Source organism: Sinocyclocheilus anshuiensis, unplaced genomic scaffold (genome assembly GCF_001515605.1).
Source record: "Sinocyclocheilus anshuiensis isolate Anshui unplaced genomic scaffold, SAMN03320099.WGS_v1.1 scaffold176, whole genome shotgun sequence".
NCBI classification, from domain to species: Eukaryota; Metazoa; Chordata; class Actinopteri; order Cypriniformes; family Cyprinidae; genus Sinocyclocheilus; species Sinocyclocheilus anshuiensis.
This window is the reverse complement of record NW_015555723.1, coordinates 820,724-842,467: the sequence shown is the minus strand read 5'-3', so window position 1 is coordinate 842,467 and position 21,744 is coordinate 820,724. Positions and strand designations below refer to the sequence as shown.

The following is a 21,744-nucleotide window of genomic DNA, read 5'->3' as shown; positions in this document are numbered from 1 at the left end:
GAAGACTGGAGTAATGATGCTGAAAATTCAGCTTTGCAATCACAGGAATGAATTACATTTTAAAATATATTCATATAGGAAACGGCTGTATTTTTGATAATAAATAAAGCTTTGGTGAGCCTAAAAAGACTTTGCTTACAAAAGCATTAAAAAAAAAAATCTTACTGACATCAGACTTTTGAACGGTAGTGTAAATTGCCTTAAAATAGTGTTTGAGACATAACACTTTATGCAGTGATAAATGTTTTAAACATAAGTACTGTAGACTAGATGACCTGCTTAAATGGCATGTGTAATTCAGCAAGTTGCAGCTGCAGGTATTTTGATCAAATAATGAGGATTTAAAAAACATCATGGCTGATTTTACTTCTGGTTCAGTTGTTAGATACTGGTTCATTGGTCAAGTTGAGAGTATTGCGTTGTTGGACAAAGTGTGCTCTGGTTCTCCACCTTTTTCCTATGCCCTATGATGCTTTGCGTGAATTATGGGAGTATTTTTCATTAAAAAAAAAAAATCAGCGAAAGGTTCACTGTAGTGTTGTCACGGTACCAACATTTCAGTATTCGGTACCAACCAGGTTGACCGGGTACTCGGTACCACCGGTACTTAAAAAAACCTGGTACCGTAACGTTTATATTTTTTTAGTACCGACTTGGTACCGAAATACCGGGTCTTTTGACAACACTAGTTCACTGTATAAAGCAAAAATAATAATAATTTTCCAAAAACTAGGTACAATGAGGTGACATTGTACTTACCCTTCAACCATTCGACATTAAAAGGAAATTTAAAAATGTAAAAGCATTAACAAATTACTTTGTGAATAACCCCTAAAGCTCGAATCTATCTGCAACAAAATTACGGATGTGTTAAATATCACCTTAGTAATAAATGTCTGTATTATGTAGCATATGTAACAATTACATTTTTAAAGCATCCTTGCAAAAACAAACCTGGGAAATGACATAAGGATTTGGGGGAAAAAATGAGAGATTCTTAGTCAATTCCATCGGGAGAGCAGGCTGCACTGTGTTTGTTGTCTTTTTTCATATAGTTACAGCAGAATATAAAGGAAAATAGAAAGTAATCAGGAGGAAAAGAATGCAGTGGACTGAAAAGATCTCTTGCCGTAGATATTCTTGTTATACCATGTCACATTAAAATTTGAAGTGGCACATTATTCTCCAGATGTCTGAAAATAGAACTTGAAGGAAAATTTACAGCTCATTCAGTCAAACCAACAGATGCGGATTATCTGTAGTGCAACCTTATGATTTAAAATGATTGTTTTATTCTTTTTGAGTGGAACTTCCCCAAACCGGAAGTGCCTCCTATAATTTAAAATGCTATAGACTCGTTAGGAAAAAGGTGGATAATCCACATATTGGCAAATGTATGCAAGTTGCATGCATACTGTGCACCGTACACATACTGCAGAAATGGTAGAAGTAGTGTGATCGTGTGCTTTCCTGCTTTAGTACTATATGTATCTGAGTCCAAAGCTCTTCACGTTCCAGTCTTCTGGTTAATGCTTGTCAGACGTCTTACATGCATATCTGAGAAAAACACTGTGAAAGTTTGCTGACACTATTGCCTTGAGCCAGGGATCAATCTGCTGAGATTGTGCTGACGTGTACCTTGAGCCCGTATGAACAAGTCAGTGGTTGACTGGTGTTGGGGTTGCTATGGTAACTGGATGGGCTTTGTATAACAGTTCATATTCTCAGACTTAGATTGAATGTTAAAATGCTTGGTGTACTTTATAATAGGTTATTCAAATCATGAGGTAGTGTTCAGGATTGTAGCCAACATGAGCAAAGTTATGTAAAGGGTTTTACATCACAAATGTGAAATATTATGTTACTTACTTCATCTTGACTGTGATTTATTTTGGCAGATTAACTGGGCTCAGTGCTTTTGTTATTAAGATCAGTATGACCTTCTTTGGGCTAAATAGGATGAGATTATTCCCACAGAGCTGTGTGCACATTTTTACCTTTCTTAGTCTGAGGAAAAACAGCTCCCTTAAACATTAGGACTATCTGAGTATAAGGATGTTTCTTTTACTAGCTTTTAAAAGTACCATGGCCGTTTCTCAATATTCATTCTTAAGCGATCTTGCGTCCTTGTGTTCTCACTCTACGTCATCATTAAACGTCAAAGTTCAATTCCAGTACTTAAGAACGCAAGTACAGAGAATGCATGAAAGTGCCTGGATGTGTTCTTTATATCGAGGATGCATCGGATGTAGTGGTCGACCGATATTTGGCTTTTTTTTTTTTAAATATCGGCATCGGCCGATACGTTTTCCTGTTTGGCCGATGCGTTCGAGGCGTGACTTTTATTTTGACGTTGCTGAGAATGGCAGCGCCTGGGCACACAGTGTTCACATTCTCCCTCTTGTTCGCTGTTGTCGTTAACAGTTCTGTCTAAATACTGATAGAAGTCTGTCTAATAATCAGATAGAACGGTTAAACAAAGGAATTAAAATGTATACAAAAAGTATTATAACGATTGCTTTTATATTACTAGTAATAGAAAGGCAAACATTATAATACTTTCTTGTTTGCCGTCAGCATTTATATATTTAAACAAATCTTTGAATGTCTAATAAACATCCAATTTCAAAAACCTTGCAAACTTAGTCGGATCCAGCTGTGAGATCTTGTGAAGTGTGCATGTGTATCCTGCATGACCGCGTGTTCTCTGCGTGACGGTCGATCCGTGCGAATTGAATGCTGACAGGAGGAGAGTTCAGCATCACTGGAGACGCGCGATCGACAAACTTTAAACTCGTGATTTTAAATTATGCTGCGCTTTATGCATTTGCCCACTGTCATATTCATGTAATTTTCACTGTGTGCTTTAAAATGTAAAATGAGTGTTATGAGTGTTAGTATTTGAAAAAATATGATTAATGCACACGAACTTCCTATAATACTGAGTGCCCTGTTGGTTACAGTGTTTACTACCTTTTTAATTATATTTTTATTAAATATTTACTTATTTGTGAAAAATACTTTGTCATCTAAATTATAAGTATGTTTATTTAACACATGTATTTCTTTAATCAATTTTCAAATGATTTTAAATTTGTTAAATATTAATTAAAATAAATAAAATTATATCGCTTTATATCGGCCATCGGCCACCCTGCTTTCCAAGATATCGGCATCAGCATCGGCTGTCTAAAAAACCAATATCGGTAGACTACTAATCGAATGCAGACTTGAGAGAATCAAACTGTTAAAAATCCCAGAAGACGCTGTGGGCGGTCGACGTACGGAAGCCTTTAAGCTCCTTAAAATGTGCTGGGACTATCATCAGTTCAGCAGCAATATCACAGCACATCTCAATTCTCACAAAGATGCATTCTGTTTTCTCGCGTCCTTCTGAGTTCGTTCTTCAAGGTAGCCTGCAAGGCCAGTTTCCACGAGAACACAAGTCCGTTCTTGGAATTGAAAAACAGCCCATATTTTCAGTGTCCTGTTAAAACATGATGAAAGACAATCTGGGTCATATTTCATTCCAAAAAAGCTTTTTATATTTTTTCCATTTGTACATAGTTATTATAACTGTTAATAATAATAATAATAATAATAATAATAAATGTTTTATTTAAAGTATTTATTTAATTACAACATATGCTACTTGTGATGATTACATTTTTAGTGTAACAATACTACGTTTACAAATGTACTACGTTTTTTTTTATCAAATTTATTTGTGAAGGTTGTTTTTTAAAAAGTTTATTAAAATGTAAAATTTTCTTGTTATGCTGCATTTAATACAGTAGTGTGACTTCTCTTTCTCTGTTGTGTGGCACAGAGTTCCCACATCCCCATGATTGATGCTTTGATGATGGCCTACACTGTGGAGATGATCAGCATTGAGAAGATTGTGACCTGCGTGAAGCGTTTCTCCACGTTCAGTGCCTCCAAGGAGCTCCCCTTTGACCTTGAGGATGCTATGGTCTTCTGGATCAACAAGGTGTGTGTGTTTTGAAGGGTGTGGGCTTTAGTCAAGTCATGTTTGTATTAGAATTAGGGATGCACAATATTACCGGAACGGGCCGATAATGGCTTAAAATTAAAATATCGGCATCTGCCCGATATGAAAAATTATGCGATATGCTTTGCCGATAAGATGAATAACTCGCATGTGCTCAGGGTGTGACTTAACTTAAAGGGTTAGTTCACCCAAAAATGAAAATTAGCTTGTGTTTTACTCGCCATCGAGGCATCCTAGGTGTATATGACTTTCTTCTTACAGACGAATCCAGTCGGAGTTATATTAAAAATTGTCCTGGCTATTCCAAGCTCTATCATTGCAGTCAGCGGGTGTTGCAGTTGAACAGTCCACAAGTTGTCAAATAAAGCACGCGCATCCATAATAAAACGTGCAGCAGACGGCTCCGGGGGGGTGAATAAAGGCCTCCTGTAGCGAATCCATGTGTTTTTGTAAGAAAAATATCCATATTTCAAACGTAATAAACACTTTTCTCTCACTTCCGTTATCTGTCATACGCGGAAGCCGTTCCGGCAACACCCGCTGACTGCAATGATAAAGCTTAGAATAGCCAGGACAATTTTTAATATAACTCCGACTGGATTCATCTGAAAGAAGAAAGTCATATACACCTAGGATGCTTCGAGGGTAGTAAAACAGTCAAATTTTCATTTTTGGGTGAACTAACCCTTTAAATACAAGGAGCTCTAAAAGATTTTCAGAATTTGTACAACTCTTTTGATTTAGACCATCTACAAATGTTAAATATTCAAATAAAATGTTAAGGTTACCAATGCATCTGTCTGTAAAAAAAAAAAGTGATTGATTTATAGTTGATTTATAGTTATTTTTCAAAGCTTTCAGTGTACTCTAAATTTAAAAGAACTTCATTGTTATTTATTTAATTCTCACAAGTAAGTTTTTGTTAAAAACAATAACCAAAATGACAAATAATTTGTTTATAATCTCTGCACAGGAGAGACTTGGTGTTGTTTCCAAACAAAAGGAAATATATCGGTATCGACATCAGCTATCGGCCAAAATGAGTTGAAAATATCAGCATATCGGATATCGGCAAAAATCCAATATCGTGCATCCCTAATTGGAACTGTCCTTGGTGTATCAGAAGTAATCATAACAGCCTAACTTGGTTTTGAACAGTTAAATGGTAAGGGTTATGTTTGAATAAACATTGTGTGTTACATGATGTACTAATAGTATATATGTAACAAAAACCTTTCTACGTGTACTGAATTAGGCTAACCGAGACTTGTCACAGCACTTACATATTATTGCCCTTTTCTTGGTTTGGATTGCTTCTATTTTCCTCATTTCTAAGTTGCTTTGGATAAAAGCGTCTGCTAAATGAATAAATGTAAATGTAATAGCTTACCTGCATTTGTCTAGTCCTGTTGGGGACTTTCAGTGCTTGGACAGAGCATGTCTGTTCATGCTAGCATGAAGACTTATGCCAGCACTTTTAAAAGAAGCCTGAATAAACCTCAGATGTTCATTATAACAATCCCTTCTTTGTATTGCAGGTGAACCTGAAAATGAGGGAGATCACAGAGAAGGAACACAAATCAAAGCAGCATCTGCTGGAATCTCCAAGTCATCAGAAGGTACCAGACATCCCAGCACAAGAGTTTCACACATAGATTGTAAAACACTCTGATTCTCAGGTGCTGTTTAGACCTGGTTTTTCCCATCTGTTTCCTGTAAATGGGGTTGTATGTGTCTAGAAAACATCATTCAAACTGCACTGGAGAAAAAAAAAGTAAATTTGTGCTTTTACAGAAAACTTTGTAATAATAATTAATTAACTATATATATATATATATATATATATATATATTAGGGTGCCCGAGGAGCAGGATCTCGTGAGAGATGAAGCCTGCAAGATGAGCAGCGTTCTGCCTACAATGTGGCTCGGGGCTCAGAACGGCTGGTGAGCGTCAAACCCTTGCAAGAGCGGAAAATAAACAGGGTTCGCACCATGTAGGGCTGCATGATTAACCGCAGTTACAATATAGGTTAGTGCACAAGGGCTGCTCTTTCATGTCAGCAGCGTCGGTTCACACAAACTCATCTCTGCTTGAGCTTATCAGGAAAAGAGAAGCTTTAAGGGCTCCATGTGGTTTTGCATGGAAATAAAAATTAGATAGTTTAAAATTTAAAAATGAAAAACAATATATACACTAAATATTAGTATTGTAAATTGACAGTTGTAATGTGAACGAAAATTATTATTATTATTATTATATTATTTTTATTTTTTATTTTACAGTGAAATATTTTCATAGTAATGTTTATTTTGTTTTTAGTAATTGTTTACTTTTTTATTTAGTAATATTACATTATGATATTTTTCTTAAAGTCTTTTTTATTTTACAGTGAAATATTTTAATAGTAATATTTCTTTTGTTTTTTTATCAATTGTTTACTTTTTTATTTAGTAATATTATATTAAGTAATAATATACATATAATAAATATACAATTTAGTTTTGTATATATTTTTATGTTATTATTACTATTTTTATATTTTTATATAATTATTAATAGACAACATAATAACGACAACAATAATAATTATTACTACTACTACTACTACTACTATTATTATTATTATTTTATAGCCATATTGATATATAATCACAAAATTTGTGCCAAACCTGGATTTATTTCTCAGTCGCATTTGAAATCAGTCACAATTTTTATCCCCCCAAAAAAATACCACAATTCGATATCCAATCGTACAGTCCTTGTCTTTAATTTTTACGTGTTCACCGAGAGACAGAATTGGCTGACCACTTGATGGGATCAAATGCAACAATTGTTAATATACCAGGTGTAAACAAGATCATAAACAGGTGTGAACTAAAATGGCAAGACTCACATCTGAATAGATGGTACTAATGTAACGGCAGCCTTATGGAAATGATCTAATATCTTCAGTGGCATCACTCCTTCTGTTTCCCTCTAACCTCATAGCAGGGTCACATCTGTCTGCTCTTTTCTTCCCTGACCTTACATCCTCTCTGCTCCTCTTCCCGTCTCTTTCCCTTTAACCTCCTCCCTTGCTACTGGGATAGTCTCCCTCAAAATGGTATTGGAAACTAGTACCTGTAAGTTGGCTGTGAGTGCTTCCTTTCCACTGCACGAGTAGTATGTGTCAATCCCAACGTACGCCATCACCACTCAAGCCACGCTTTTATCTAATCAGTGCACACTGGGAGAAGCTATTGTCCAGTGGCTCACGCTGTAATCACACAAAATGATCTGCCTTTCACCCTTTGAGCACATGCAGTTATGAGCAAACACATGCCGCTGAGAGTACGTGTGTGTGTGCGTCTGTGCAATTTTGAGTCTCTAACTTCAGCTCTCATCTTCTCATTTCTTGCAGTTATTTCCACCTTCATTTGTCTCTTCCTTGTTCTGTCTGTCTCTGACGTGTGGCCCTTCAGCCTGATCTTATGTTTGTACCGGCCCATTGCATGCTGGAGCCTGTTGGGGTTTCATGAATGGTACATAGATTCTCTGTCTCCATTCTGCTGCTTCTTTACCTTTAGATCTGCTTTCTAGCTTTCACTATGTCCTGTCTGAAACCTAGACTTGGTGACTGTTAGGACTGCACATTTGATTGAGTACATTTACAAGATAATGATTATGGCTGCCATAATTAAAGTGCAGAGGGCTTTTGTGTAGTGGTCGATCGATATATAGGCCAATGTTTGGCTTTTTATTTTTAATCCGATACCTTTTTCCCCTCTTTGTCCAATAAAGAGTTGGAAGCAGGACTTTTATTTTGACGGGGCCTAAACGTAGATGCATAGGAGCACCCATTCTCTGTCTACATTAGTTTACTACCATTGTTCTGTCTAGTCATACAAATTGAAGTGCTGTAATACTTTTTCTGTACATATACCTCTGTGCATGATGGTCTGTCCAAAGGATTCAAGCTGCGCTAATTGGATGCAGACAGGGGAGTTCAGCGCTCACTGTGTGACTTGCATGAGCAACAATTACCGTTAGCTAGCTTTTTTGAGAAAATACAATTCCTAGATACAAATGTACCAGATTCCTGAGTGCATTGTTGGTTACATTGTTTACTTCCTTATTTTTCATTTATGAAAAATGCACAATCAATAAGTTTCTATCTAAAGTATAAATGTTTATTTACAGATTTATTTTAATAAAGTTCAAATTATCTTTTCAAATTAGTTCATTTTAAATGATTTCTGATTGTTTTAGTAAATGTGTCATTTAAATTTAATTGCAGAAATTGTTATGCAGCTGTTATTTATCTGTCTTTAAATGAGATGTATATCGGTTTCTATCGGCCATCAAAAATCAGTCCACCACTACTTTTGCAAATTGCATGTCTTTTAGGTTTTTTATGCAGGTGTATTATGCAACCATGTTGCATACATTCATGAGAATGTAAAATTGTAGTCCTATATGTATCAACGGTTTCTCGCTCTGATTTTGTGATTCATATCCTTAGCTGTTGTTGAGTTGTGTGTTGTGGCTTATCACTGTTCTCCTGTGTTGTTGCTTAACGGAGCAGTTCACCCAAACATAAAAATTACCATCTTTACCATCTTTTAATCACCCTGATTTTGTTCCAAACCTGTATATTTTTGCTTTTTCTATAGAACACAAAAGCAGTAGTTGTGAAGAATGTTCAAGCAGCTCTTGACTGCACAACAAAAGTGAATGAGAACTGGGCCTGGACATTTTAGAGCTACAGTGGAGCAAATGGTTTTAGCAACTAACTAATTTTGATTTAGTACATAAGTTGTATTGACTTCTTATGATATTTTGTCCTTGACAGCTCTGGTCCCTATTCACTTTCATTTTTTTTTTTTTAAATGAGCAGCTTGAACATTCTGCTAAACATCTTTTTTTTGTCTTCCTTGGAATGATATGAGGATTAGTAAATACAGCTAATTTAGTTTTTTGGGTGAACTATTCCTTTAAGTTGTCTTAGTCTTATTCGCCTATGTCATAACCTAGTTTTATTAGATCAGCAAATATTTTCACAAATACAGCCTCAAGGATAAAATATATTCCTCTTGCAAAACTGTCTCTTGCCTACATGATGCCAGTGCCATTTACCAAAGGTTACTTTGTTGAATACAGCCTGTTGTAGATGGTTTTGACAGTTTGGCTTCCTCTCATGTCACCTACAGGTACGGTATCGGCGGGATCATGCCTCAGGTAGACAGCTGCCCTTCTTCCCCCTGCTGGAGGACCTCACCAGGGACGTGTGTGACGGTGCTGCACTGCTGACCGTGGTCCATTACTACTGCCCAGACCTGATGAAGCTTGATGGTAGAGTGAAATAACACTAGGGAAACTTGACTACTTAGCTAGTCTAAAGGAAGCCATGTGTGCAATCTCTTCACCGCTAGTAGCACCAAGATTAATCAGGTTTCCCAAACACTCATACTGCCTCCTTCACTCCACCCCTTACTCCCTCCTAAATGGCTTATTAACCCTTTGGGGTCGACAAACGCGGATACACGTTTTGTGGTATCTTCTCCTGATAACACCGAAAATAACTTAAATTACAGTTTCAGTTTTGATCTTACAGATAAGAGCAATACATCAATCGAATCTGTAGTGACTTTAAAATTGTAGTTTTTCACTAAGCACGCATAAACGTTGTTTTCTCAAAAACACAATCACATACATACATGCTGCCCACATATTATTGTAGCCCAGTTTGTGCTGATTATGGTGCTACTAAACTTGGCCATTAAAATGTTTATTAGCAACTGAAAAAAGCACAAATGTCAGGGCATGTCAAAACTTCTCCAGGGCCCCAAAACACCCTCGGACCCCAGAGGGTTACAAGTAGACCCACCCCAGTGTTACGCCATTGGTTCAGCCAGTTGTTGCTATGTCAGGCAGCTCAAACAAACAGAACATGTTTTGATGGCGCCACAGTGCTTACATTCTTTGGAAAATCATAAGAATGGTTTGCTTACAATTGTTTTCTGCACATTTAGCTGGGAAAGAAGAAAGAATTTTAACCCACTTGCCCTTTAAGCCGGATGCTGCACTTAATTTTAATCCTGTTAAGCCTGACATTTGACGTTTGAAATTGAACTTTTTTTTTTGAATCATTAAACAAAATATATTTTAAAAAATCTGTAGAAAAGTTTTCTTTTTTAATAGCTGAGCGCATCATATTTGATAAATCAGGCAGTTGTGGTTCATATAGTATAATGTAGAAGAATATGGAGTTTATACCTGAGGAGTAAAAAAAACAAAAAAACATGTAGTGGCTCAAAATGAGCAACAATATGCATTTTGGTGCAGTTGCTGATATTAATATGGCAAAATCTAAGATGAAATTAGGATAGATCTTTCTAACAGTATAGCAGACTACTTGCATAAAATGTGTAGACATATCAGTTGTCTCTCTGTATCTCCCAATAATATGTCTTAATAAGATGATATTAAAATGCTTAGTTTTACATTTACATTTATTCATTTAGCAGACGCTTTTATCCAAAACAGAGAAGAGAAGTGGTCCAAGTACTGAGCCCTGAGGCACCCCAGTAGCTAGATGTTGCGACTTGGACACCTCACCTCTCCAAGATACCTTGAAGGACCTATCTGAGAGGTAAGACTCAAACCACTGGCATGCGGTTCCTGGGATGCCATTTTCCAATAGGGTTGACAGGAGAATCTGGTTTTACCGTATCAAAAGCAGCAGACATATCTAGCAAAATAAGTATAGAAGATTTGGAAGCCGCTCTTGCCAGTCTTAGGGCTTCAACAACTGAAAGCAAGGCAGTCTCGGTCGAATGTCCACTTCTGAAGCCAGATTGGTTGCTGTCCAGGAGGTTGTTCTGTGTGAGAAAGGCTGAGACTTGGTTGAACACAACTCGTTCAAGTGTTGTGTGTTTTAGTTTTATGGTCAAAGCTCTGGTAGTGATATTTCAAGATGAACAACTACAATGTAAAAGTTATACTTATGTTTACTTTATAAAAATCAGTAAATATTTCAGAGTTCCACAACACTGATCAGGTTGATCATTTAGGGGCCTTAGAAATTTTCATAGCATATATAATACAGTAGGTTTTATATGGTTAATTTAGAGTTTTGCTGGTCTGCTTTCTTATACTTTTGATTGATTGTAGTTTTATTCCCTTGGTGCTTCACCGCACTTTGCCTCTTGAGCTAAGTGAATATTCTGTGAAAAGTTATTTTCTGATATTTCAACTCCCAAGCAAATACTGAGCTTGTTTGGATTCAGCCCTTGATTTAGCTTTTATGAATGTCAGAGCCTGTATGCCTCAGGATAGCTTATTTGCTAACTTTGTGTTTTCTGTTATCTGCAGATATCTGCTTGAAAGAGGTGACCTCAATAGCAGACAGCCTTTATAATATCCAGCTGCTGAAAGAGTTCACCAAGGAGTACCTTAACAAAAGCTTTTATTTGACTCTAGAGGACATGCTGTACGCACCTCCTGTGCTCAAGGTAAGTTATTCAGTCATGTATAATGTGTCTTCTCATTAACCGGATGTTTCATTTCCGTACGGGTTTGTTCTTAATTCTCTGTTTCTTCTGCAGCACAATGTCATGGTATTTATAGCAGAGCTCTTCTGGTGGTTTGAGATTGTCAAGCCTGAATTTGTCCAGCCGAGAGATGTTCAGGAATTTAAAGATGGTGAGGGGGTGGGGGCTTAAATAAAAAAAATAATAAATAAATAAAAAAAATGTGTGTGTTTTAAAGCCAATAAAGTTTACATGAAGCTTCAACCAACATCCTCATATTTTGCCTATTGTTTTGCTAATTTAACTTAATTAATATTTGTATTGTAGCAAGAGCAATGACTCAGCCCAAGAGTGCCAGGCCAATTGTACCCATCTCCAATGCCACCAAACGGAGCTTCCTAGTGTCTCCTGGTGTGGCTGATCCAGCGCTTCCTGTCCAGGACAGCCCGGAAGTTTGTAACAGGTACTTCCTGCACCCTGAAGAATCTGAGTCTCTGTAAGTGCTTCATGGTTTTGTCTCTTCCATATGTAGCTTTGAGTGTAAATGTCAGTGATGTTTGTCTATGTAAAAATATGCCTTGGACAGTCTAGATTTGTTTCTAAATAAACTTTCTAATAATTAATATTCCCTCTAATTTGTATTCTTGCTCAGTCAAACCTGTTTTCTACTGGGCAGACCCGTGGAAACACCCTGCACCAACCCATAAATGTTCCACTCTTGAAAAAACTAAATAAAAATAAAACATTTATGCAGAAGAGTTAATGCAGGGTGTTTCATTTTACAGAGTAACTGAAAACGGGAAAATTATATATTGCATAAATGTAGGCTGTCAGGATAATAGTTGTTTTTTAGGCATCTAGAGGCATTGCTGTTATTTTTCTATCATATTTTAAATCATAACTTTTGAGATTCTGTGATCTGTAGGGATGGGTCCAACACCCTACTTGTCAAATAGTGTGGTGAAGACTAGGTTTATATATTTGTTCATTTGTTTGTGCTTTAAAATGATGACAAAGGTGCATCTGTAGCTGCATCCCTTTTAAAGCACCGCTGCTACACATGCGGATCACATCACATTATACACTGGTTAATAGTAGTTTTGCACATTCCTAGTCATGATTTCAGCAATACGTGAACAAAAATAATAATGACCTCTGTGGGTTTTCATTTGCTTGAAAACTTTGTTTGCAGTTCAGAAGTTCACAGCCGTGCATGTATGCACATTAGAGGGAACTTTGCTTGCATGATTATGATTCACACCTGAATCATAGTGTCTCATAATGTCTTTGCTGTGTCATGTTGTGCCTGTGTCTTTCTGACATGCTGAGATGGGACTGTGCTGCCCTGCCTAAGTTAAAATATTTGTATTATGTTTATTGTGCTTACTCTTATTTCACTAGTAATTACTTGGACATAAAAGGCATTTTAATGTAGGGCTGCACAATTAATCAAATTTCTAATCGCGATTACAATTATGGATGCCACAATTATGTAATCGTTCAAAGTCCACTTGTTATTCTGCATGCTTAAGATATGTTTTTTTTCTTTCTACATGTTATCTTAAGGGTTTTTCCATTGTTTTAGTTTTAGTTTTTGTATAACATTATAATACCATTTATATTTTTACTTATTTTTTATAATTTAAAGAAGAAACCAATCCGATGTATATTTGACATTTGAGGCTTAATACTATAGAAAAGCACTAAAGGTAATTGTGATAATCGTAATTAATAATCGCAATTACAATTTCAAGGGATTAATCGACAATTATGATTTTTGTCATAATCACGCAGCCCTAAATGGCATGCTAGTGCCTTTAATACTGTTCTGTAATTGTAGTATTCAGACTCTTTGAAGTTATTTTTTTTAAGGTCCTAAACAGAGCAGTGCTGCTTGTCTATATTTGTCCATCCACATGGAAAATGCTTAATGTCAGTTACGATTAGATTTTGGCTGGATAGACCTTTGGGGGCCTGAAGATCATTCAGATTCTAATTTTTTGTGCTGGTGGTTTGCCAACTGTACTCTCTGCTTGCTGTTCCAGTAATAAGGGGAGTTCCAGCTTCAGCCCCTCCCACCCACTTCTGCCACTGAGACAAAGACAGAAGAAGGCACAGCCAGGAGAGGAAAGCACGGGTATGGCATTAATATTCTGCTGCCATTCATATGAAAATATTAGTTTTTATGCTCACATGGAAGGGGTACCCAGAAATGTTGAGTCTCAGAGATTAAATAGTATTATTATTTTTTTATTGTTGTAATCTGAGCTTTCACAAAAAAGTGTGAAGTTTACAAAATATAAAATTTTCCTTGCAGTTGCATTAGAATATAACTTGAATGTAGTAGAGTCAGGTAATCAAATTCTTGTGTTTTTCTTACCAGTCTGCCGAAATCGTTCCAATTCTTTTACACAAGAAGGTCACTCCAGAGGATCAGTGGCTTGGTCAGATAAACGGCAGAGGTACAACACTATTAATAATTCTGGGTACTTAAAACATGTCTTTTAAGATATTACATTAAATCTATATTCTGTTTAGTCCTGCTTCTCTTATTATTATTATTATTATTATAATCAGGCCACTGTCTCAGCTGAATCGGTATGTTCTCCACTCTGCTACGGACAGTGATGCAGACTTGGCCTCAGGCGACAGCGTTAGTCTGACTTGCTCCATCAGTGAGGACAGTCTGGCCTCCACTGTCACGCCCAAGCACCAGATCCATCCAGGTCAAGGCAATGTTAGGCGGGTCAATGGCCACGTTCTGCTGGGCAACGTTAACATGGATGAGGAAGATGAGACGGTAACTATTGCCAGGGCAGATTCATCTACGAATGACACCACCCTGTTAAACTCTGAGGATGCAGAGCGACAGAGTGCTACCCCTGGTGCTAAAACAGGCATTTGGGGAAGACAGGAGGATAAATCCTCAGATTCCAAAACAGCCAGTTTCTTCCTGGAACCTCTGATGCCTGCGGTTCTCAGACCAGCGAAAGAGAAGTCGATATGCCTAAATAAGGAAGAAGAGTCGGGAGAGGGACGGCAGCGAGGGTCCGCACGGAGAGTAGCAGGAGCAGAAGGTGCTGTTTCATCTTCCAGACGGAGACCTCCATCCACCCTTAATCGGACTTTTACCCCCAGCGCTAGCTCTGAGTTTGAGACAGTTATTGAGCCTAAATCCAGTGAATTTGTACCTCCAGCCCCTGGGCAGACGCAATCTTTCAGACCATTGGCAACAAGTAGTGTTGAGCCATCTTCTACTGAGCGGTCAACTGGGTTTTACCTTCATTCATTGGTGCCTGAGGACAAGAGGCCTGTCCAAGCATGGGGCATCCATCCAGGGTCTGATATAGAGACTGTTGAGACCATTGAGGAACAGGATGCAGAACTCACCAAAGAGCTCCATCCAAACAAGAAACCATTCAGTGAAGAGGACGAAGAGTCAGCCAAGCTGCGGGAGGACATGAATGTAAAGGAACATGAGGATAAGAATGGTGGGAGCAGGTGCTCTAGCCCTGGTCAGTCCCAGGTTAGCAGTGTAGCTAGCGGCAGTGTGCGCATGACCAGTTTTGCAGAACGAAAGATGCAGAGGTTTGGTAGCAATCAAGATATCCGCTCCAGCACAAGCAGCTCGCAGCGAACCACACCAGATGGCTCAGAGAGTTGCCCGCTTCCTCTAACCTCCTGGAGGATGAAAAGAGACCAGAGCCCCACACCACAGAACAAGGACAGTGCCAACATGCTGGCCTCTGAACTCGTTCAACTCCACATGCAACTTGAAGAAAAGCGACGTGCAATTGAATCTCAAAAGAAGAAGATGGAGGTCATGACAGCAAGACAAAGGCTTAAGCTTGGAAAAGCAGCTTTTCTGCACATAGTAAAGAAAGGGAAGAGTGACATTCTCCCTCAGCCTACAAAGTCGGAGTACTACTTGAAAGATGGCCATAAACTCAGTCAAGAAAAAGAGAAGTTGTCAAAAGACGACACCTGTGCTGCTGCACTGAGAGATGGGCCGAAAGAGGCTGAAGAGCCCGAGAAGGCATCTCTCGAGTGGGCAGGTGGGGTTACTGTGTCTCCTAGTGCCTTAGATGTGGATGAGGAGATAGATCTTAATGAATGCAACCGCTCCATTGAGTTGCTGAATGAGGCCATAGGAAGCATTCAGCAGCAGATGATGCAGCTTTCGCTCCAGCAGGAAATGCTTATGAAGCAAAATCTTCAGTCTCCAACAGGTGCTGCTCCACCACCTAGCAGTGACCAAAGTAATGCATCTGAACCTAGGGTCAGAGCTTCCATACATTTTGTTGAACCAAGTGGCAGCCCTGTGGTACGAAAGCCACCCAAACTAAGTTCAGCACGATCTCGCTCCAAACCTTCAGAGCTGTTGCTAGTTAAGGAGCATGGCAAAGGGCAGAAAAGCTCCACTCCTACACCTACTGACAGCCCCTCTGCCAAGTCCATTCAAGGGGGCAGGACCCCCAAAGCAGAGCCTGAAGACTTTGTGCAAAGCTCCGCACAATCAGACTCATTCAACAAAGACAAAGGGAACTCAAAAAGCACTACATTCCACCTTAATGATGAAGCTAACTTGAGGATGGTCTCAAGGGAACCAAGTTCTGTGGCCCTTGGTGTCACTTTCGAAGAATCTATGTCCAGTACTTTGCAGGATGCTGAGGCTACATTTGATGATGGGCCAGCAAGGGATAATGTCTCCTCAGAGGATATTTCTAGAGGAAAAGTTAATCTTATTGAGGTAGACTTGTCTGATTTGGCTGCCAACCCAGATGAAGAAAGCACCAATGTATTGGAAGTCACCACTGATGGAAGTGATGGAGAAAAGATGTCTGGCATGGGCTTCTTTTTCAAGGTAAATTGAATGCAGTGGACGAGACATTATCAAGTCATTTGTCTGAAAGAAAATGGATTGTATTGGATTTATTTTATGTATTTACATTTTATTAGTGGCATCACTGCTGTTCATACTTGGGCTTAGAGGTTTAAAAAAAATCGCTGGCAAAGTATTAAACTATGGCACTTAATCTTTCCCACCTCCACTTTGTGGCCAAGAAAACCCCACTAAGCAACACCCTAGTAACTACAAAAAAAAAAAAAAAACACTGAGCGCTGAAAATGTGAATGTTTTAGTGGTTTGACTTTTCCTACTAGTTTTGTTGTTTTATTTCTGCAGGATGAGCAAAAAGAAGAGGATGAAATGGCCAAAAAGCGAGCAGCGTTTCTGCTAAAACAACAGAGGAAGGCAGAGGAGGCTCGGCTCCGCAAGCAACAGATGGAGGCTGAAAGTGAGCTGAAAAGAGATGAAGCCAGGTACTGGCAACCTTTGAAGGGTCATCTTCCATGAATATAACTATGATAAAGAGATGCGTTGTAACTTTTTTTTTTTTCATTGAGTTTGTATATGTTAAAGCCTCTTTTCTTTTCCAATTCCAGGAGGAAAGCTGAAGAGGAAAGACTCAGAAAAGAGGATGAGAAGGCCAGGAGAGAGTTGATAAAGCAGGAATACCTTAGAAGAAAACAGCAAGAGATGTGCGAGGAGCAAGAACAGCCCAAGCCCAAACCCAAGACCAAGCCCAAAAAACAAAGGCTGAAGTCTGTGCTGAAGGAAGAACCCCCAGTTGAAACGCTTCCCAAATGTCCTGCTGCCAGTAAGTATTAAACTGTGCCTTCTGTTGTTGCATTATTACTGAGGTAATGGCAGAAATGTTTGATGGCACTTCAAACATTTATAAAACTGAAATAATGAAACCATGTGCCTCACCAGATGAGAATCTCATCAGTGCCCAGTCTGGCTCTAGTCTATCACTGGCCTCTGTGGCCACCACTGAACCAGACAGTGTCAACTCAGGAGGGGCGGGATCTCAACGGTAAGTCCTTCCCATGTCCTACAGGCTGTGTTCAGAAGCGTGCCTGCATTTCATTAATTTGTTTCAGAATCAATCGACTGTATTCAGACTGTGACCTCCAAAGCACTTTGTTGCTGTTTGTTCTTTCCATTAACAGAGGGGAATCGGTAGAGTCATTTCCAGGCCTCAGTCGCAATTCCAGTCGTACTACAGAGAGAGACTGGGACAACGGTTCCACCGCATCTTCCATTACATCAACTTCCATGGCGGAATATACTGGTGAGTTTTCACTTTCCGTTCTATAGGACGAAAGTGGTTTTATATTTGTTTTGATGCTCAATAAGTGTGGGTACCGCATGCTGGTCTGGACTACTAAATTATTTATACTGTTTTAGATTCCTCTGCACCAGGACAACCTCCTGTGTTAAAAACAGCAGCATGCTTATGTGATCTCGACCATGCATCAGCCAATATGTTTGTCTGTGTGCTTGAGTACATAAGCACGCATCAGTTTTTGTTTGGGCAGATATTAGTGGATGAATTTGTCCTTTGAGCCCAAACTCTCTAAAGTGTTTCACTTGTTTGCTTTTAAGTTATAGCTAACATGTTGACTAATACGTTTTACAGGGCAAATACTTTGTTTTGTTCTATTGCTTGAATACATGCATTGCCTTGCTCTAAAGATGAAGTATGCATTGCACAATTAAAATTTGTATAATAATCCTCCATAAATTGAAATTAGAACTATCTTTTTAAGCTATGTATTAAAAATGAGTTCAAAAATACTTGCAAAAGCTCCAGTATGCATCAGTGAGAGCTGTATAGGGCTCCGAGAGGGACACCATGTCCTAACCAGGTGAAACAACAAATTGACAAGCGATAAATCCAAGGGGGGGAAAAAATTGTTTTTGCCCTAACCAGCCATGACAGCAAGGCAACATTTTATTGGTCAGTTGTTTTCTATTTGTCACACTTGGTAGCCCCGCCCACATTGAAATCCCATTGGTCCAAATTCCTGCTCCATGTGGTTTCATTTTAAACATCAAATATGTTCTGATAAGATTTTTTTTTTTTTTTTCATATCGCACAGCATTTTCACTTTTACGGTGAAGAGAAGAAATCTTTTTTTAGCAACAAATCATAATATTAGAATGATTTCTATAAGATCATGTGACGCTGAAGACTGGAGTAATGGCTGCTGAAAATTCAAAAAGAGCTTTATATAATAAAAATAAACTCATACTTTAGAAATGAAAAGTACTTCACCTTGTTTGATTTTTCTTTTTCTTTTATTTGGTAAATTGTTTATTTAGTAAAAGCACGCTCAACTTTTAGATTAACTGCCCCCAACTGATTGCTATTAAATAGGTGCAATTAAACTTTAAATAAGGTGTTTTTGGATTGTTTTAAAATCTCATGTAATTGTTTTACTTCAATCAGTTTATAATATCTAAATATTTTATATTGAAATATTCTATTCATAATAAATTGCATTTACTTCCATTTAATTTTGTAGGATACTATTAATACTAGTTATAATTGTTTAAATTTGCTCGCTTATTATACTGCATTGCAAACTGAACATCAGCTACTGTTAGTGCTGACTAAGTAGTTTAAATTATACACCGCTGGTTCTGATCAGTGTCCGATCATTTGGAGTTAGAAAAATATAATACGTGCTGTTGCATTCTCAATATTAAGTATTTTTGCCTCAGATTAAGGATTATGTGCATTCGCTTTAAGAAGCAGGTTGTTCATTACCACGACAACCGCTTGCGCGTCCACGTTGAATGCGATTCTTGTGTGCAAAAATTAACTGTACATATAAGCGTACAGGCAGAAGGATGCCAATAACTACATTATTTAAGGCTATTTCTATTCGTTACGACATTGATACATGAACTGCTGTAATCAAGTAAGCTTAATTCGTAATGATTCCTCTCTTGTGAGCCTGTGCGCTCTTCTAAACTGGGTGCTGCACTGCTCTCATGGTTGACTACTGCACCTTTGTTCCGACAATATCAAGTTATTAACAACACTTTAGAAAACTGAATTCTTTGTGGATCCTCCTGATCTGTTTGTCCATCTTTCTCCATCTTTCTTTAACAAATGGCAGCATCTCAGTCTCACGTGCGCTGCATGTGAGTTAACCACGCTCACTTATTTACGTATCGCGGTATACACAGAATAAAAAAAATCTGTCACGGTTGACATTTTATACCGCGGTAATGATATATACCATCACACTGCCCAGCCCTACCGAACAGTAGTGCATATGTGAAAAATTGATAATGGATCATCATAAAAAAAAAATTTAATATTCCATGACCTTTTAGGACATCCAAACTTCTCATAAGTTTTGCAGGTAAAGCAAAAAATTATTTTTTTTACTTTTTAACTGTTTTTGTATTAATATTTTGTCACTGTAGGACCCAAGCTTTTCAGGGAGCCAAGTGCAAAGTCCAACAAGCCGATAATCCACAACGCCATCTCTCATTGCTGCTTAGCGGGGAAAGTAAATGAACCGCAGAAGAACTCCATTCTTGAGGTATGTGACCAGTTTGCAGGTTCATGGCATGCAAATAGTATGCTGTGATGTTACCAATAAATCTTGATACTGAATTACTAAATATTTGCTTCCCTTTTTACTGGTAGGAGCTGGAGAAGTGTGAATCCAACCACTTGATGATTCTCTTCCGGGACAGTGGCTGCCAGTTCAGAGCCCTTTACTCCTATTTCCCCGACACAGAGGACATCCACAAGCTCACCGGCACAGGGCCCAAGAGCATCACTAAGAAGATGATCGACAAACTCTACAAGTACAGCTCGGACCGTAAGCAGTTCACGGTAATCCCTGCCAAGACTGTGTCTGTTAGTGTAGATGCGCTGACTATCCATAACCACCTGTGGCAAGTCAAAAGACCCGGCGGGCCAAAAAAGAGCGGAAAGTGAAGTCTAATGGCACTCGTAAGACATGCACTTTTGCATTGAGGCCTGCAGACACTTACCTGCTTCCATCAGAGTTTGGATGGAAGCGGCTCGCTGGACAAACAAACAGGCATGAATCAACATGCACTTCATTTGAATGTGTTTTGGGTTGAAGTAGTCCTTTACCCACAATCCTGTGGTCTTTTTACAAGATTAATTTTTTGTTACTTGAATTATTTATTAGTTTGGCACTGATTAGCTCGTTTAAATGAAACACTACCCCATGATTGTTTTTGTTTGATTTGTTTCCTCCTTTTTTGCGAGGGATACGCATTTTATTCTTACTGTCTTCAAAACATGTCTGCTGCCTCTGAGGACTGCCAGAACTCAAATTAATGTAAAAAAAAAAAAATAGCTGACTTGCCTCTCAACAAAACTTTTTTTTTTTTCCTCCTCCAAAACATGCTGCTCCTCTGTTGTCGCTGGGACAGTCCCAGGTCTGCATACTTTTGGCCTTCATGCATTGTGGTACTCTGTCTGTTTATTCAGCGCTTTAAAAAAGCAGCTCGGCTGTAGCCCGTTTTTTGGAGACTCTATGGTCCTTTCGATAGGGAGTCAAACAGACCTTGATGTGTGTCATATGCAGTTCTCTTCTCTTCTGTTCTACTCTGTAGCGACCTCTCTACTGGACGCTCTGTACTATGGTGCACTTATGATCATGTTTTAGTGCTTTTATTATCATGCAATGTAACCATGTTGATGTTGGCACTGGAGCTTTTTCTCATGCAGAAGAGCAGCATGCTCTGTTATGAAGAGTGTCGCTGTAAACGATTTGAATGACGGTATTTAATATATTCATAATCGGTTACTTCCCTTGCAGTCGCTGTCTAATTATTTACCACCGTTGAAAACATTCCTCAGCAAAAGAAGGGTCAACACTGCCGACATCCTTGTTTAAATGTTCGAGAACACTCATAAAAGCCTCGTGTTTGGTGTCAAGATCAATTGAGTGTTGCACATGCACTTTATTTTTTTGCTCATGAAGGTGTACAGCAGGGGTAGAATTTCAAAGGGCTTACTAAACCATTTTTGCTCCTAAAACTAGTTGTCGAAAGGTGAAGGTACTCTGTTGTACACCGAGAAACATCTCTCAAACACTATTAACACCGAAAAGAGCACACTGACAGCCCCTTAATGACTTTTAAACTACTGTTTCCAAATAATTGATGTTAGACTTGTCTATACGTCGCAGCATTGTTTAATTTTAAATTGCAGTTTTGTATATTATGTGTGTTTTTATATCTATAACTGAAAGATTGTATTGATGTTGATCACCTGTTTTGTTTTTTTGTTTTAAACACTACTATTCATTCTTGGTCATTTTGCTTCCTTTACCATACTATTATTTATTTTAAATAAGACTGAGAATTAAT

General features: G+C 38.2%; 1 protein-coding gene across 6 annotated transcripts in view; it reads left to right on the top strand.

The window, feature by feature from the left end:
• LOC107672541 (calmodulin-regulated spectrin-associated protein 1-B) overlaps positions 1-21,657 on the top strand; it is a 37,587-nt gene extending 15,930 nt beyond the window's left edge. For 3 of the 6 annotated variants that reach the window (XM_016465770.1, XM_016465772.1, XM_016465769.1), the window contains exons 4-18: positions 3,830-3,991; positions 5,551-5,631; positions 9,204-9,345; positions 11,368-11,507; positions 11,601-11,697; positions 11,853-12,021; positions 13,571-13,662; positions 13,909-13,987; positions 14,103-16,389; positions 16,711-16,847; positions 16,971-17,185; positions 17,302-17,404; positions 17,541-17,662; positions 19,813-19,931; positions 20,039-21,657. In XM_016465770.1, coding sequence (XP_016321256.1) covers positions 3,830-3,991; positions 5,551-5,631; positions 9,204-9,345; positions 11,368-11,507; positions 11,601-11,697; positions 11,853-12,021; positions 13,571-13,662; positions 13,909-13,987; positions 14,103-16,389; positions 16,711-16,847; positions 16,971-17,185; positions 17,302-17,404; positions 17,541-17,662; positions 19,813-19,931; positions 20,039-20,335 — 4,242 coding nt within the window. In that variant the 3' untranslated portion in view covers positions 20,336-21,657. Of the gene's footprint in view, positions 1-3,829; positions 3,992-5,056; positions 5,178-5,550; positions 5,632-9,203; positions 9,346-11,367; positions 11,508-11,600; positions 11,698-11,852; positions 12,022-13,570; positions 13,663-13,908; positions 13,988-14,102; positions 16,390-16,710; positions 16,848-16,970; positions 17,186-17,301; positions 17,405-17,540; positions 17,663-19,812; positions 19,932-20,038 lie in introns of those variants that run through there. The other 3 variants (XM_016465771.1, XM_016465774.1, XM_016465775.1) reach the window with 3 other exon arrangements.
• Positions 21,658-21,744: the final 87 nt, after the last annotated feature.